Source organism: Budorcas taxicolor, chromosome 1 (genome assembly GCF_023091745.1).
Source record: "Budorcas taxicolor isolate Tak-1 chromosome 1, Takin1.1, whole genome shotgun sequence".
Lineage (NCBI taxonomy): Eukaryota > Metazoa > Chordata > Mammalia > Artiodactyla > Bovidae > Budorcas > Budorcas taxicolor.
Window position 1 is genome coordinate 87,729,289 of NC_068910.1, and position 18,187 is coordinate 87,747,475.

At 38.7% G+C, this 18,187-nt stretch overlaps 1 protein-coding gene across 1 annotated transcript in view; it reads left to right on the top strand.

Moving 5' to 3' along the window:
- LIPI (lipase I) overlaps window positions 1–13,198 on the top strand; it is a 54,504-nt gene extending 41,306 nt beyond the window's left edge. The window contains exon 9 of the mRNA XM_052644720.1: window positions 13,120–13,198. Within this exon, the coding sequence (XP_052500680.1) occupies window positions 13,120–13,198 (79 nt within the window). The remainder of the gene's footprint in view (window positions 1–13,119) is intronic.
- Window positions 13,199–18,187: the final 4,989 nt, after the last annotated feature.

Genomic DNA, 18,187 nt, shown 5'->3' on the forward strand with positions numbered 1-18,187 from the left:
TCTCATTCTGCAGCCTCATAAACACCTCTGCTAAATCACTTCAGTCGTGTCTGACTCTGTGTGACCCCATAAACGGCAACCCACCAGGCGCCCCCGTCCCTGGGATTCTCCAGGCAAGAACACTGGAGTGGGTTGCCATTTCCTTCTCCAATGATGAAAGTAAAGAGTGAAAGCGAAGCCGCTCAGTCATGTCTGACTCTCAGGGACCCCAGGGACTGCAGCACCAGGCTCTTCCGTCCATGGGATTTTCCAGACAAGAGTACTGGAGTGAGGTGCCATTGCCTTCTCCGATAAACACCTCTACCTTTTTGTAAAAGTTTCATTCATTGCTAATTTGTAGACTTCTTATCCAAACACTATATTCACTTCTGCCACACTTCTCACTCGTTTAATTTAGTGATTGGAATAATCCTCATCCATCAGAGTTGTTGGGGATATAGGAAGACTGAGCAGAGTTAAGAACTTCAGAAAAATAAATCTGCATTGATTAAAAATTTATCTGATAAAATGGAATTTATCTTGTGAGTTATTTGCCCTAAATTCAATTCAAGCTTCTCTTTTAGGGAACGAGTATTTAAAAAAGTGTTGGAGAAGACACTTGAGAGTCCCTTGAACTGCAAGGAGATCAAATCAGTCAATCCTAAAGGAAATTAGTCCTGAATATTCATTGGAAGGACTGATGCTGAAGCTGAAACTCCAATACTTCGGCCAGCTAATGCGAAAAACTGACTCCTTGGAGACCCTGATGCCGGGAAAGACTGAAGGCAGGGGGGAGAAGGAGACAACAGAGGACGAGATGGTTGGGTGGCATCACCAACTTGATGGACATGACTTTGAACAAGCTCCGGGAGTTGGTGATAGACAGGGATGCCTGGTGTGCTGCAGTCCATGGGGTTGCAAAGAGTTGGACATGACTGAGCAACTGAACTGAAATGATATAAGAAAGATTTTTTATTTTTTCACCAAGGTGTATTTTTTGGATGATGTATATGATTTAAGGAAAAATTATTGTATATAAAGGATTGATGACTTAATTGAAGATTTAAGCATTAAAGGGAATCCCAGAGAAGTTTGGCTTGTTTTACTATTAGTGAACTTCTAATAAGGTGAATAATAGTGGTTAAATTTATTTTGAGTTGTTGTTCAGTCTCTCAGTCCTTGTGACCCCATGGACTGCAGCATGCCAGACTTCCCTGTCTTTCATCACCTCCCAGAGCTTGTTCAAACTCATGTCCATTGAGTCAGTGATACCATCCAACCCTCTTGTCTCTGTCGTCCCCTTCTCCTCCAGCCTTCAGTCTTTCCCAGCATCAGGGTCTTTTCCAGTGAGTCAGCTCTTCCCTTCAGGTGGCCCAAGAATTGGAGCTTCAGCTTCAGCATCAGTCCTCCTAATGAGTATTCAGAGTTGATTTCCTTTAGGATGGACTGGTTGGATCTCCTCTCAAGAGCCTTCTCCAACACCATAGTTCAAAGCATTAATTCTTCAGCGTTCAGTCTTCTATAAATTTATTTAGCATCTACTACATCTCAAATACTATTTTTACAATCTTTGCAACAACTCTATGAGTTAAGTATTTTCTTTGTTTTGTTAGTAAAGGAACAGAAACTCAGAGGTTTAAAATAACATATCTAAGGTCTCTTAGCTGAGAATTGCCTTCGTCATGACAGAAAGCCAAACTTTTCTTGTTTTTTTTCATTTGTTGTTTCCTTCATTTTTAGTTGCTGCTATTTTTATAGGAATAAAGTTTTTCACTAATTAATATAGTCAGTTATTCTCATTGTGGGACATTTGGGAAATTAATTTACATGTAGTCCTATAACTAAGAGATAATACCATTAATATTTTGTCATGTTTACTTATAATCACACATGCTATGGTTGAATCATGAATCTAATTATTTGATTCACTGTCTTCTTAATCGTGTTTTACATAGACAAGTGTTACATACAACTCCATCGCTGGTTAAGTAGAAATAGAGTAAAGTCATTAGGATATGCCACAAAGGAAAAAATAAGCATGTGTGTTATTTTAATTTTTATATAAAAATCTGATCTTTTTTTTACATAAAAATTTAATTTTTATGTAAAATCTAAGTAATTTTAATTTTTATGTAAAATCTAAAATCTACACTCTAAATAGTGTCATTTTAAGTTTTATGTATATTCTAAACAGAAAGTCATTAAGATATGTCACAGAGGAAAAAAATAAGCATGTGTGTCATTTTAATTTTTATGTAAAATCTAAGCAGAATTTTTATGTAAAATCTATCTAAATACATAGTCTATGAAAATTGGCTAAATTTATCAAATTTAGATGCAGTTACTTGTACTCAGGGAAAAAACTAAAATACATTTTGTGGGTGGTTAACAGAACTCTTAACATTCCCTGTTGACTGTGGATGCTAACAGATGCTTGAATGAAATGCATGCTTTAAGTTTAATTATCTAGATAATTGCAGTAACCATTTAGTTGCTTTTCCTGTTTGGATCTGTCCATACAGATAATGTGCAATTAATGAGAATTAGCACTGCCAGACTATTGGGAGTATGAGTGATAAAAATGTGATGCCTTATGGTCCAGAATAAACTGTGTATCTAACTCGGTCAATAATTAGCTGTCTGTAACAAACAATGATGGAGATTACACAAACAATATAGTTCTTCGGAGCATTTCCAGTAGACTAGCCTTTCAAACTTAGGGACTGAGAGGAATATTTGTAGTGAAGGTACCTGGGTGACTTCCTGAGAAAAGTTGAATTAAATCTACTTTAAAAATGTTTCCTTAATGAATAAAATCTTTTTGGCATATAGTTCTATGAGTGTTAGTAAGCACATAGAGTCATGTAACCACCACCACAATTAATATACAGAACATTTTCATCAATCACAAAAACTGCCTTGTGCTGTCCCTTTATTTCCAACTCCCCACACCTGCTCTCTGGCAACCTCTGCACCTAGATTTGCCTTTTCCGGAACTTTATATTGCCTTTTAAATACCGCTTATTTCACTTAGCTTTAGACATTTAAAACTCACCCATGTTGTTGCTTGTATCAATGGAATGTTATTGATGCATAGTATTTCATTGTGTGTATATACCACAGTTCCTTTATCCTAGTTGGAGCAAAAATATAATTTGTTCATAATTTTTTATATCTGTCCAGGATAAGGCCAAAATAAATATTTACCTGCAGCTTTTTATGTGAACCTAAGTTTTCATTTATCTTAAGTTCCTAGAGATTGTAAGGTCATATTGTGAGTGTCGGGGCTTCCCTGGTGGCTCAGATGGTAAGAATCTGCCAGCAATGCAGGAGACCCAGGTTTGATCCTCGGGTCGGGAAGATCCCCTGGAGAAGGGAATGGCTACCCACTCCAGTATTCTTGCCTGGAGAATTCCAGGGACAGAGAAGCCTGGTGGGCTACAGTCCATGGGGTAACAATGAGGCAGACATGATGGAGCGACTAACATGTTCACTTTTCACTTTCATTGTGAGTGTATGTTTAACCTTATAAGCAACTGCCAGGCTGCTTTCCAAAAATATTTTGCATCCCCATTGGCACTTACCAGAGTTCCATTGCTCTCTTACACCCAAAACTGCACCTTCACCAGTTTTTTTGTTGTTGATTTTGCTATTCTAATACTTGTGTAGAAAACAAAACACTTCTGTTCACTATGTTTTTAACTTGTATTTCTCAAATGACAAATGATGTTGATGACCTCTGCCATTTAATTGAGGGTATCTGCATCTTTAAATTTAATGTAATTGTAGGTACCACTGCTGCTGCTAAGTTGCTTCAGTCGTGTCCGACTCTGTGCAACCCCACAGTCGGCAGCCCACCAGGCTCCCCCGTCCCTGGGATTCTCCAGGCAAGAACACTGGAGTGGGTTGCCATTTCCTTCTCCAATGCATGAAAGTGAAAAGTGAAAGTGAAGTCGGTCAGTCGTGTCTGACTCCTAGCGACCCCATGGACTGCAGCCTACCAGGCTCCTCCATCCATGGGATTTTCCAGGCAAGAGTACTGGAGTGGGGTGCCATTGCCTTCTCCAATTGTAGGTACAGTTGGGTTTAAATCCGCCATCTTGCTATTTTGTTTTCTGTTTGTCCCATCTTTTCTTTGTTCCCATTTTCTCATTGTCTGCCTTTTGGATAAATTGAGCCTATGATTCCATCCAGAGGAGGACATGGCAACCCACTACAATATTCTTCCCTGGAGAATCCCAAGGACAGAGGAGCCTGGCAGACTATAGTCCACAGGGTTACTCGGAGTCGGACATGACAGAAGCAACTTAGCACGCATGCTTATGATTCCATTTAAGCGTCTTTATCAATGGAAGAAGTTGATTATTAGTGGTTTCTATGGAGTTATATTATAATCTTCATTTTATCACAGCCTGAAAGTGAAAGTGAAGTTGCTCAGTCATGTCCAACTCTTTGCGACCCCATGGACTGTAACCTACCAGGCTCTTCTGTCCATGGGATTTTCCAGGCAAGAGTACTGGGGTGGGTTGCCATTTCCTTCTCCAGGGGATCTTCTCAACCCAGTGATGGAACCCGGGTCTCCCACATTGCAGGCAAATGCTTTACCGTCTGAGCCACCAGAGAAGCCTGCAATCACAGTCTACCTCAAGTGAATTTTACCACTTCACTTGTAACATGAGGACCTTATAGTAGTATACTTCCTTTTCTCTCATACATGTGCTAAAATCTCTATAAAGTGCATCACTTTTTTAAAAAGAGATATTTCTATTAAAATACATGAATAATTAGAAAGTCTTACATATTTTTTCATACATTTACCATTTCTGGTGTACTTCTAACCCTTGTTAGATGCATATTTTAGCCTGGTGCAATTTACCTTATGACAAAAGGAGCTCCTTTAAGATTTTTTTGTAAGATCTGATAGTTGTGAATGCTTTCAACTTTTGTGCATTTTCATGATGTCTTTATTTTTAAAGATAATTTCTCTGGGTATAGAATTCTAGTTTGACAGTTGTTCTTTTACTTTCAATACTTTAGGGATGTTACTGTGCTGTCTTAAACCATGCTTTGCGTTTAGTGAGAAATTTATTACTATCCTTCCTTTGTTGCTATGAACAAAACAAAACTCTTTTCTCTGACTGGTTTTAAGAGTTTCTCCTTATCACAGATTTTAAGCAGCTTAATTTGATGTGACTTTTTGAAAGTTTTTCCATACCTCTTGTGATTAGTGTTTGTTGACCATTTTTGGATCCATGGGTTTATAGATTTCATCAGATTTTATCTAAACTTTTCACTTATTTTGAAATATCTCTTGCTGTGTCCCTACGGTCTAGTATCTCTTTGAGGACTCTAATTTCAAATTTATTAGGTTATTTGAAGGTGTCCCACTGTTCACAGATGCTCCGTGAATTTTTAAATTTAATTTTCTCCCTGCATTTCATTTTGAATATTTCTCTTGCTATGTCTTCGAGTTCATTATTCTTTCCTTCTGCAATGTCTAAGCTGCTATTTAACCATTATAGGGCATTTTTCATCTCAGATATTGTACTTTTCACCTATGGATGTTTCATTTTAATCTGTGAATATGTTTCATGTCTCTACTTACCTATTTGAACACAAGAAATACAATTAGAGTAACTCTTTCAATACCTTTACTGTTGGAGCCACCAGGGAATTGCCATCTGTTGGAAAACAGAAAAAGCAAGAGAATTTTAGAAAAACGTGTACTTCTGCTTCATTGACTATGCTAAAGCCTTTGACTGTGTAGATCACAACAAACTGGAAAATTCTTAAAGAGATGGGAATATCAGACCACCTTACCCATCTGGGAAACCTGTACGCAAATCAAGAAGCAAGAGTTTGAACTGGATTTGGAACAACAGACTGCTTCCAAATTGGTAAAGGAGTATGTCAAGGCTGCAAAGAATATAATCAGATTTCGCTGTTGACCATCTGGTGATGTCCATGTGGAGAGTCTTCTCTTGTGTTGTTGGAAGAGGATGTTTGCTATGACCAGTGCATTCTCTTGGCAGAACTCTATTAGCCTTTGCCTTGCTTCATTCTGTACTCCAAGGCCAAAATTGCCCATTACTCCAGGTGTTTCTTGACTTCCTACTTTTGCATTCCAGTTTCCTATAATGAAAAGGACATCTTTTTTGGGTGTTAGTTCTAGAAGATCTTGTAGGTCTTCATAGAACTGTTTAACTTCAGCTCCTTCAGCATTACTCGTCGGGGCATAGGCTTGGATTACCATGGTACTGAATGGTTTGCCGTGGAAATGAACAGAGATCAATCTGTTGTTTTTGAGACTGCATCTAAGTACTGCATTTTGGACTCCAGTCATCCTGGAATGTGCAGTCAAGTGGGCCTTAGAAAGCATCACTATGAGCAAACTAGTGGAGGGGATGGAATTCCAGTTGAGCTATTTCAAATCCTGAAAGATGATGCTGTGAAAGTGCTGCACTCAATATGCCAGCAAATTTGGAAAACTCAGCAGTGGCCACAGGACTGGAAAAAGTCAGTTCTCATTCCAATCCCAAAGCAAGGCAATGCCAAAGAAGGCTTAAACTACCACACAATTGCACTCATCTCACAGGCTAGTAAAGTAATGCTCAAAATTTTCCAAGCCAGGCTTCAGCAGTACATGAACCGTGAACTTCCAGATGTTCAAGTTAGTTTTAGAACAGGCAGAGGAACCAGAGAACAAATTGCCAACATCCACTGGATCATCGAAAAAGCAAGAGAGTTCCAGAAAAACATCTATTTCTGCTTTCTTGACTATGCCAAAGCCTTTGACTGTGTGGATCACAATAAACTGTGGAAGATTCTTCAAGACACGGAAATACTAGACCACCTGACCTGCCTCCTGAGAAATCTGTATGCAGGTCAGGAAGCAACAGTTAGAATTGGACATGGAACAACAGACTGGTTCCAAATAGGAAAAGGAGTACATCAAGGCTGTATACTGTCACCCTGCTTATTCAGCTTACATGCAGAGTACATCATGAGAAATGCTGGGGTGGAGGCAGCACAAGCTGGAATCAAGGTTGCCGGGAGAAATATCCATAACCTCAGATACGCAGATGACACCACCCTTATGGCAGAAAGTGAAGAGGAGCTAAAGAGCCTCTTGATAAAAGTGAAAGAGGAAAGTGAAAAAGTTGGCTTAAAGCTCAATATTCAGAAAACGAAGATCATGGCATCCAGTCCCATCACTTGATGGGAAATAGATGGGGAAACAGTGGAAACAGTGTCAGACTTTATTTTGAGGGGCTCCAAAATCACTGCAGATGGTGACTGCAGCCATGAAATAAAACGCTTACTCATTGGAGGAAAAGTTATGCCCAATCTAGACAGCATATTAAAAAGCAGAGACATTACTTTGCCAACAAAGGTCCATCTAGTCAAAGCTATGGTTTTTCCAGTAGTCATGTATGGATGTGAGAGTTGGACTATAAAGAAAGCTGAGCACCAAAGAATTGTTGCTTTTGAACTGTGGTGTTGGAGAAGACTCTTGAGAGTTCCTTGGACTGCAAGGAAATCCAACCAGTCCATCTGAAAGGAAATCAGACCTGAATGTTCATCGGAACGACTGATGTTGAAGGTGAAACTCCAAAACTTTGGCCACCTGATGCACAAAACTGAACCACTGGAAAAGGCCTGATGCTGGGAAAGATTTAAGGCAGGAAGAGAAGGGGATGACAGCGGATGAGATGGTTTAATGGCATCACCGACTCAATGGACATGAGTTTGAGTAAACTCAGGGAGTTAGTGATGGACAGGGAGATCTGGCGTGCTGCAGTCCATTGGGTCACAAAGAGTTGGACACAACTGAGTGACTGAACTGAACTGATATCAAGGCTGTATATTGTCACTCTGCTTGTTTAACATATATGCGGAATACATCATGTAAAATGCCAGGCTGGATGTAGCACTCCCTGGAATCAAGATTGCTGGGGGAAATATCAATAACCTCAGGTATGCAGATGATATCACCCTTGTGGCAGAAAGCAAAGAGGAACTAAAGAGCCTCTTGATGAAAGTGAAAAAGGATAGTGAAAAATTTGCCTTAAAAGCCAGCATCCAAAAATTTGAGATCATGGCGTCAGGTTCTATCACTTCATGGCAAATAGATGGGGAAACGACAGAAACAGTGACAGACTTTATTTTCTTGGTCTCCAAAATCACTGCAGATAGTGACTGCAGCCATGAAATTAAAAGACGCCTGCATCTTGGAAGAAAAACTATGACAAACCTAGACAGCATATTAAAAAGCAGAGACATTACTTCATCGACAAAGGTTCGTATAGTCAAAGCTATGGTTTTTGCAGTAGTCATGTATGGATGTGAGAGTTGGATCATAAAGAAAGCTGAGCAATGATAAGTTGATGCTTTTGAACTGTGGTGTTGGAGAAGACCCTTGAGAGTCCCTTGGACTGCAAGGAGATCCAACCACCAACCCTAAAGGAAATCAACTCTGAATATTCATTGGAAGGACTGATGCTGAGCTGAAGCTCTAATATTTTGGCCACCTGAAGGGAAGAGCTGACTCACTGGAAAAGACCCTGATGCTGGGAAAGACCGAAGGCAGGAGGAGAAGGGGACAACAGAGGATGAGTTGGTTGGATGGCATCACTTTTTCAATTGACATGAGTTTAAGCATGCTCCAGGAGATAATGAAAGCCAGGGAAGCCGGGTGTGCTGCAATCCATGGGGTCGCAGAGTCGGACACAATTTAGCAAGTGAACAACACCAACAACAATGATGTCTTTGCTGATTCTCACATCTGTGCTAGCTCTTGGTTGATTTCAATTGGTTGCCTTCATATGGGTCCATTTTCCTGCTGTTTTGCATGCTTGATCATTCTTGGTTAGATGGCAGACACTGTGTGTTTTATCATGTTAGGTCCTCCATATTTTTGTATTCTTATAAATATTCTTCTTTTATTCTCAAGGTACTGTTTAGTTACTTTTAGGAAGATTGGTTCTTTCAGGTTCTGCTTTCAAAGTTTTTTAGGTAGGACTGGAATCATGCTAACTTAATGGTTAATAATCCCCACTACTAAGCCAAGATCATTCTATTCTCTTTACTCAGTTACCTGCAGGTAGGAACAGATACCTTTGTTAGTGGTAGGAACCTTATCTTAAGTAACTATTTAAAAGAACACTAGATGCATAAATGTGATATGATGTACAAAAGCTTAGGGGAGACATTTTAGAAATAAAGAAGTGTGTGTATTTTTTGTATTTTGTGAAATATAGATGGATTAAAATTAAAAACTATTTATATTTGAATTTTAGAGATTTTTTTAACCCTTGGGTTTCTTCTGTGTTTTTGCTATAGTTTATACTTTATCAATGTACTGTGCTCATTTCTGCTAATTTGTGGTAAACAAAGCTTTAGAAATGCCACATCCAATGCTTTTTTTATTTGAAAAAACACTAAATATTCTTATTCCCATAATATTTCAACATATATCACATATATTTTCTAATTATACAGTTTAAAATTTTTTTATCCTGGGGATAAGGAGCTATTAATAACATAGGATAAATGATCTTAATATTAGAGTCTCCTGGCAATAGAACTATATAGGCTTTCACAGTGTAAAAACAGGAAAATTAATTTTCCTCATATATTTTGGTAAAATTTAACTTTGGAAGCTGTAATAACCCTGACCAAATTGTTTTATAATGCTTGTGGAAGCTTTATAAAAGGTGGAATATTTAATAAAAGATATGCATTTAATATATTGAAAATATGTCAATCATAATAGGATTGTGAGCTTTCATTTTATTGTAGAAAATAAATGAAAACACACTTGCTTTAAGGTTGTATTAAAAATATGTTAGTAGGACAATTACTTGATGACAGATACAATTTATTATTAGGTTGGTGCAAAAGTAATTGCAGTTTTACATTGTTGAACTTTGCCATTTGATATTGGAATACATTCTTAAATAAATGTAATTATGTTATACAACATTTTAATGCACATTTCTCACCTTATTTATATTTTTGCTAATAATTTAATACTTCCTGTTTATTTTATATTTATTTTAGACTAGGGAAATTATGTTAGACAGAAAGCAATGTGAGTGATTTGAGTTCAAAATGGGTCAGAAAGCAGCAACATCAACAACATGTTTGGCCCACGAACTGCTGAGGAACATGCAGTGCAGTGGTGGTTCAAGAAGCTTTGCAAAGGAGACGAGAGCCTTGAACACGAGGAGCATAGTGGCCAACCGTAGGAAGTTGACAACAACCAATTGAGAGCCATCATCAAAGCTGATCCACTCACAACAGCACAAGAAGTTGCTGAAGAACTCAATGTTGACCGTTCTATGGTCGTTTGGCTTTTGAAGCAAATTGGAATGGTGAAAAAGCTCAATAAGTGGGTGCCTCAAGCTGGCTGAAGATCAAAAACATTGTCCTTTGAGTGTTGTCTTCTCTTATTCTATGCAATAATGAACCATTTCTCAATCGGATTTTGCCGTGCAATGAAAAGTGGATTTTATATGACAACCATTGATTATCAGCTCAGTGTTTAGAACAAGAAGAAGCTCCAAGGCACTTCCCAAAGCCAAATTTTCACCAAAAATGGTCTGTTTGGTGGTCTGCTGCCTGTCTGATCCACCTAAGTTTTCTGAATCCCAGAGAAACCATTACATGTGAGAAGTATGCTCAGCAAATGGATGAGATGCATTGACGACTGCAATGCCTGCAGCCAGCACTGGTCAACTGAAAGGGCCCAGTTCTTCTCCATGACAACGCCTGACCACACATCACAAAACAAATGCTTCAAAATTTGAAGGAACTGGGTTAGAGAAGTTTCGCCTCACCCACTATACACACCTGACTTCTCTCCAACTGACTGCCACTTCTTCAAGTGTCTCAACAACTTTTTGCAGGGAAGATACTTCCATAACCAGCAGGAGACAGAAAATGCTTTCCAAGAGTTCATCAAATACCGAAGCATGGGTTTTTATGCTATAGGAATAAACAAACTTATTTCTCATTGGCAAAAGTGTGTTGATTTTAATGGCTCCTATTTTGTTTAATAAAGATGTGTTTGAGCCTAGTTACAGTGATTTAAAATTCACAGTCTGAATCCACAGTTACATTCTCACCAATAATATAATTATAACCAATAATGCATTTTCACCTGATAATAAATCTGACACCCTTGTCTGACTCTGACAACTTAAAACTGAGGTGAATTAGGGACATCCAGACCATTGAGGGCTCACTCAGTGAAAAAGTCTTTAATTTAGCAGGCAAAATTAAAAATTGATATAAGAATATATGCATTTGTTAGGGGAAGTGTTAAAGTTATTCTTCCACTTAATAATAGAGAAAGGATTATGTCTGATTTTTCAATTACATTCTGGTCTCTGACAATTTACCAAAAAGCTACTTTTGCTAATATCTAAGAATCTTTTAAGATTGAATTATTGATATTTCACACTTCTATACTATTAAATTTTCAAATGCATTTATTACTTCAAGTGGAAAAATATTGTAATATTCTATATCAGCTTTCATAATTGAAGATAAATGTGTCCATATTTTATTACTTTTCAAATATTATCAGATGTAGGAAGTTGATTTAAAATGGAAGAATTTAACCTAACAATATTGTTGAATATTTAAAAATGTGTTTAGTCATGTCTCAAGATAGAAGAAGATGGGGAGCAATATATCTCTTGATCTAGAGCAGTGCACATGTCAAATAAGGGTGAGCTACCAGCAGAGACATTACTTTGTCAACAAAGGTCCATCTAGTCAAGGCTATGGTTTTTCCAGTAGTCATGTATGGATGTGAGAGCTGGACTATAAAGAAAGCTGAGCACCGAAGAATTGTTGCTTTTGAACTGTGGTGTTGGAGAAGACTCTTGAGAGTCCCTTGGACTGAAAGGAGATTCAACCAGTCCATCCTAAAGGAGATCAGCCCTGGGTGTTCATTGGAAGGACTGATGTTGAAGCTGAAACTCCCAATATTTTGGCCACCTGATGCAAAGAGCTGACTCATTTGAAAAGCCCCTGATGTTGGGAAAGATTGAAGGCAGGAGGAGAAGGGGATGACAGAGGATGAGATGGTTAGATGACATCACCAACTCAATGGACATGAGTTTGGGTAAACTCCGGGAGTTGGTGATGAACAGGGAAGCCTGACGTGCTGCGGTTCGTGGGGTTGTGAAGAGTTGAACACGACAAAGCAACTGAACTGACTGACTGACTGACCAGCACCTGTGCAGTTGAATTGTCCCCTTTTCCTGATTAAATTAGTGTGGCTGATACTGGGAATTTCCATTTATTTCTACCATTTTTTCCTTAGCTCCTTTCCTCAACTTTGACCAATCTTTGTTTATTTTAGTTGATTACTTTTTTGAGGGTTTCAAGATTTTAAAAAGAAGATAAATTATTGGACATGATTCACCACAGTGACTTGAATTCTCAGAAATCTTGAAATACTGAATACACAATTTCTCCAAGATATAGAATGTTTAAATGTTATTATTTCCATTTTAGCAGGTGGCAGAGAATTGATTAAACAGTTTGGCAAAATTGTTTGTGAATTCAGTCCAACTCTTCCGTGGTGGCTATCATGATAGAAGTGGCCTAGCCACTAAGAGTTGAGTTCAGTTTTTAGCTGTTTCAGTATCCCAAAATAGTATTCCAGTGAAGGAGCAAGGAGAGAGGATGTTGAAGTACAGAGAATTTTTTCTTTATCACAAACACTATGTCTGTTCATCTTTACATAGACAAATGAGATGGAGCAGGAATGATCCTATAGGTTTTTTTCAGCTCCCTGCTTTTAGAGAACTTGTTAGTTATAGGTATGTGCTATGCTTAGTCCATGTCCTACTCTTTGTGATCCCATGGACTGTAGCCTGCCAGGCTCCTCTGTCCATGGGGATTCTCTAGGCAAGAATACTGGAGTGGGTTTCCTTGCCCTCCTCCACAGGATCTTCCCAACCCAGGGATCAAACATAGGGATGGATCACACATTGCAGGCAGATTCTTTACTCTCTGAGCCAGTTATAGGCATAGGATATTCTAATATTTATGAGAATAAAATAAACTTTGCTGTTTTACTAACAGTTATTTTTTTCTCTCTTTTTTTTTTCTCTTTCACAGACCACCACTATGCATCTATAATTTTGTACTTAAAGAAAGCAAGGAACTATTTCTCACTCCAAGCACATGCAAACCATAGGAAATATAAAATGCCTTCATCCATCAAATGTAACAGCTTGTTTGTGAATTGAAAAACTTGTAAATGGAAACAATGCAATTAGTATTTCTTTTAGACTGCATTGTTCAATCTGAAATTTGTATATTTCTTCTTCCTGTATAAATTTTTAAGAATCAAAGATATAGAATATTTTAAGATACATATGGTGAAGCATTCTGAATATATTTTAAAGCTGTTTATTTCTGTTTACCTTAATCAAATGTTTCTCTTTGAATGTTTTCCTTTTTTATTATTAACAGATAACATGTCTTTAGAAAAAAAAAGAATCTTATTTCTTCAACACACTGTCTAAATAGTATCATTCTCCACTTAGAATGCAGTAATGAAATAAATGAATGTTTAAAAACTGGGTAAATTTTGAGAAGTTCCTTGGATTCATGTAAATCCTGTAAACAGAAATATACCTGTTTAGTGATCCATTTGGCATTTTATATGAAAGTGCTGCACTCAATATGCCAACAAATTTGGAAAACTCAGCAGTGGCCACAGGACTGGAAAAGGTCCGTTTTCATTCCAATCCCAAAGAAAGGCAATACCAAAGAAGGCTCAAACTACTGCACAATTGCACTCATCTCACATGCTAGTAAAGTAATGCTCAAAATTCTCCAAGCCAGGCTTCAACAATAGGTGAAATGTGAAATTCCAGATGTTCAGCTGGTTTTACAAAAGGCAGAGGAATCAGAGATCAAATTGCCAACATCCACTGGATCATGGAAAAAGCAAGAGAGTTCCAGAAAAACATCTCTTTCTGCTTTATTGACTATGCCAAAGCCTTCGACTGTGTGGATCACAATAAACTGTGGAAAATTCTGAAAGAGATGGGAATACCAGATGGGAATACCTCTTGAGAAACCTGTATGCAGGTCAGGAAGCAACAGTTAGAACTGGACATGAAACAATAGACTGGTTCCAAATAGGAAAAGGAGTACGTCAAGGCTATATATTGTCACCCTGCTTACTTAACTTATATGTAGAGTACATCATGAGAAACACTGGGCTGGAAGAAGCACAAGCGGAAATCAAGATTGCTGGGAGAAATATCAATAACCTCAGATATGCAGATGACACCACCCTTATGGCAGAAAGTGAAGAGGAACTAAAAGCCTCTTGATGAAAGTGAAAGAGGAGAGTGAAAAAGTTGGCTTAAAGCTCAACATTCAGAAAACGAAGATCATGGCATCTGGTCCCATCACTTCATGGGAAATCGATGGGGAAACAGTGGAAACAGTGTCAGACTTTATTTCTGGGGGCTCCAAAATCACTGCAGATGGTGACTGCAGCCACGAAATTAAAAGACACTTACTCCTTGGAAGGAAAGTTATGACTAACCTAGATAGCATATTGAAAAGCAGAGACATTACTTGCCAACAAAGGTCTGTCTAGTTAAGGCTATGGTTTTTCCAGTTGTCATGTGTGGATGTGAGAGTTGGACTGTGAAGAAAGCTGAGCACCAAAGAATTGATGCTTTTGAACTGTGGTGTTGGAGAAGACTCTTGAGAGTTCCTTGGACTGCAAGAAGATCCAACCAGTCCATTCAGTCCTGGGTGTTCTTTGGAAGGAATGATGCTAAAGCTGAAACTCCAGTACTTTGGCCACCTCATGCAAAGAGTTGACTTATTGGAAAAGACCCTGATGCTGGGAGGGATTGGGGGCAGGAGGAGAAGGGGATGACAGAGGATGAGATGGCTGGATGGCATCACCGACTCGATGGATGTGAGTCTGAGTGAACTCCGGGAGTTAGTGATGGACAGAGATGTCTGACGTACTGGGATTCATGGGGTTGCAAAAAGTTAGACACAACTGAGCGACTGAACTGAACTGAATGCTTTGTAAATAAAGGCTTTGTTTCATGGAGCACAATAATCTGTGGCCCATAATCATTAATGTCAGATCTCGGGTCTACCACTTATTCATTTACTAATGGCGTGATCATGAATAACGAAATTTACTTCACCATATATCAGGCACCTAAAAATGTCTGTGGATATTGATTCAACACTTTGACTAGTGTCTGCCCATAATGATAATAAAAATGATAACAGCTAACACATGCATCACTGTATTCTTGGCCCAGTTTAATACTGGGCCAATTTAATCCCCAAAGAAACCATCTGAGGTTGGCCTTGTTATCTCTACTGAAGAATAAACTGAGACATAGAAATGTTAACTAACCTACCCAGGATTGTGTACAAAACCAAAACTGAAACCTAAGTCTCTTGAGTCTGTGGTTTTTAACCCCTATTCATGTTTCTCCATGCTTCCCTGGTGGATCAGTTGGTAAAGAATCTGCCTGCAATGCGGGAGACCTGGATTTGATCCCTGGGTTGGGAAGATCCCCTGGAGGAGCGCATGGCAACCTACTCCAGTATTACTGCCTGGAGAATCCCCATAGATAGAGCCTGGTGGCTATAGTCCTTGGGGTCACAAGAGTCAGGCATGACTGAGTGACTTTCACATGTTTCTCCAAAGTTCAATACATGTTAATTGTGATATTTATAAATGATCAGTTACAAAATACAGTCATCCCTAGTTATCCTTGGGGAATTGGTTCCAGGACCCACCACAAACACCAAAATCCACTGATGTTCACATCCCATAGTTGGTTCTCATTATCTGTGGTTCCACATGCATGGATTCAACCAAGCACAGATTACATAGTGCTATAGTATATATTGGGAGAAAAAACCCTCTGTAAGTGGAACCCATGCAGTTCAAACCTATGTTGCTCAAGAGTCATTGGTAATAATCTAAATGTCCTTGGCATTCTCCCATTTACCCATTCAGTCCAGGAATTCCTGGTCCTCAGCTCCCTCTCACTTGTGTCTGAAAGCTCCCAAGATTTGTTTTATGTGAGTTTCTAAACTAGTCTGTCAACTACAGTCACAGTCTCTATGCTTTTGATTTCCTGCTATATTAGTTTGCTGGAACTCTCATTAAAAAATCACTGATAAGATGGCTTAAGCAACACAGTTAATTTTCTTACAGTTCTGGAGGCTAGAAGTCGAAGGTCAAGGTGTTGGCAGGTCTGGTTTCCCTGAGACCTCTCTCTTTAGTTGCAGGTGGCCACTTCCTTGCTGTGTCCTAACATGGTCTTTCCTCTGTGCTTGGTTTCTCTTTTGTGTGTCTTGATTTCCTTTTCTTATAAGGATTATTAATATCACTTTCATATAACAGTGTATTCTTGCTACAGTTTAATACTTTATATGTATATATACATATATATTTATTTATATTTATTGATGTGTATATATATGTATATATCAACTATCATATATCAATTCATTTAATCCCCTACAAAAATCCTATGAGATTAGCCTTTTCATCTCCACTGATACAGAAATGGAGGCCATAGAAATGTTGACTTAACTTACCCAGGATTTCATACAAAATTAGAATTGACTGGTGTCCTTATGAGAGTACAGCCTACTCTAATGAGCTCATTTTAATTTAATCACCTCTTTAAAGACCCTGCCTCTAAATAAAGTCACATTCTGAGGTACTGGGAATTCATCTCATAATACTGTCCATCACTCATTAGCACCACAATGATTGTTGCTGTTGTTCAGTTGCCCAGTTGTGTCCACCTCTTTGTGACCCCACAGACTGCAGCATGGCTGGCCCTTCCTGTCTCTCACCATCTCCTGGAGGAGTTTTTCCTAGTTCATGGTCATCGCATCAGTGATGCCGTCCAGCCAGCTCATCATCTGATGCCCTTTTCTCCTTCTGCCCTCGATCTTTTCCAGCATCAGGGACTTTTCCAATGAATCATGTGTGAGCAACAGATGACCAAAATGCTGGAGCTTTGACTTCAGCATCAGTCCTTCCAGTGAATATTCAGGTTGATCTTCCTTAAGATTGACTGGTTTGGCCTCCTTGCTGTCCAAGAGACTTCAAGGGTCTTCTCCAGCACCACAGTTCAAAGGCATCAATTCTTTGGTGTTCTTCCCTCTTTAAGGTCCAGCTCTTACAACAGTACATGACCACTGGGAAGACTTGACTATATGGACCTTTGTCGGCAGAGTAATGTCTCTGCTTTTCAACACACTGTCTAGGTTTGTCATTGCTTTCCTGCCAAGAAGCAATCGTCTTCTGATTTCATGGCTGCAGTCACCATATGCAGTGATTTTGGAGTCCAAGAGAAAGAATATGTCACTACTTCCACCTTTTCCCCTTCTATTTGCCATGAAGTAATGGGGCTGAATGCCATGATCTTAGTTTTTTTTAATATTTAGTCTTAAACTGGCTCTTTCCCTCTCTTTACCATAATCAAGAGGATGTGAAGTCCCTCCTCACTTTCTGCTGTTAAGGCGGTATCATCTGCATATCTGAGGTTGTTGATGTTTCTCCCACCTATCTTGATTCTGGCTTATAACTCATCCAGCCTAGCATTCCTCATGATGTGCTCAGGGTATAGGTTAAACAAACAGGGTGACAGCAGACAGCCTTGTGCTTTTTTCTCGATTTTGAACCAGTCAGTTGTTCCATACAGGGTTCTAACTGTTGCTTCTTGACCTGCATACAGGTTTCTCAGAAGACAGGTAAGATAGTCTGGTATTCCCATCTCTCTAAAAGTTTTCCACAGTTTATCATGATCATAAAGTTTATCATGATCCACATAAATATCATGTTAGCATAGTCAATGAAACTGAGATAGATGTTTTTCTGACATCCCCTTGCTTTCTCTATAATCCAGTGAATGTTGGCAATTTGATTTCTAGTTCCTCTTCCTTTTCTAAACCCAGTTTGGACATCTGGAAGTTCTTGTTTCGCATAATGCTAAAGCCAACTTGCAAGGTTTTAAGCATAACCTTACTAGCCTGGGAGATGAATGCAGTTGTCTGATGGTCAGCATATTCTCTAATACTATCCTTCTTGGAAACTGGGATGAGGACTGGCCTTTTCCAGTCCTGTGGCCACTGCTGGGTCTTCCACATTTGTTGACGTAATGAA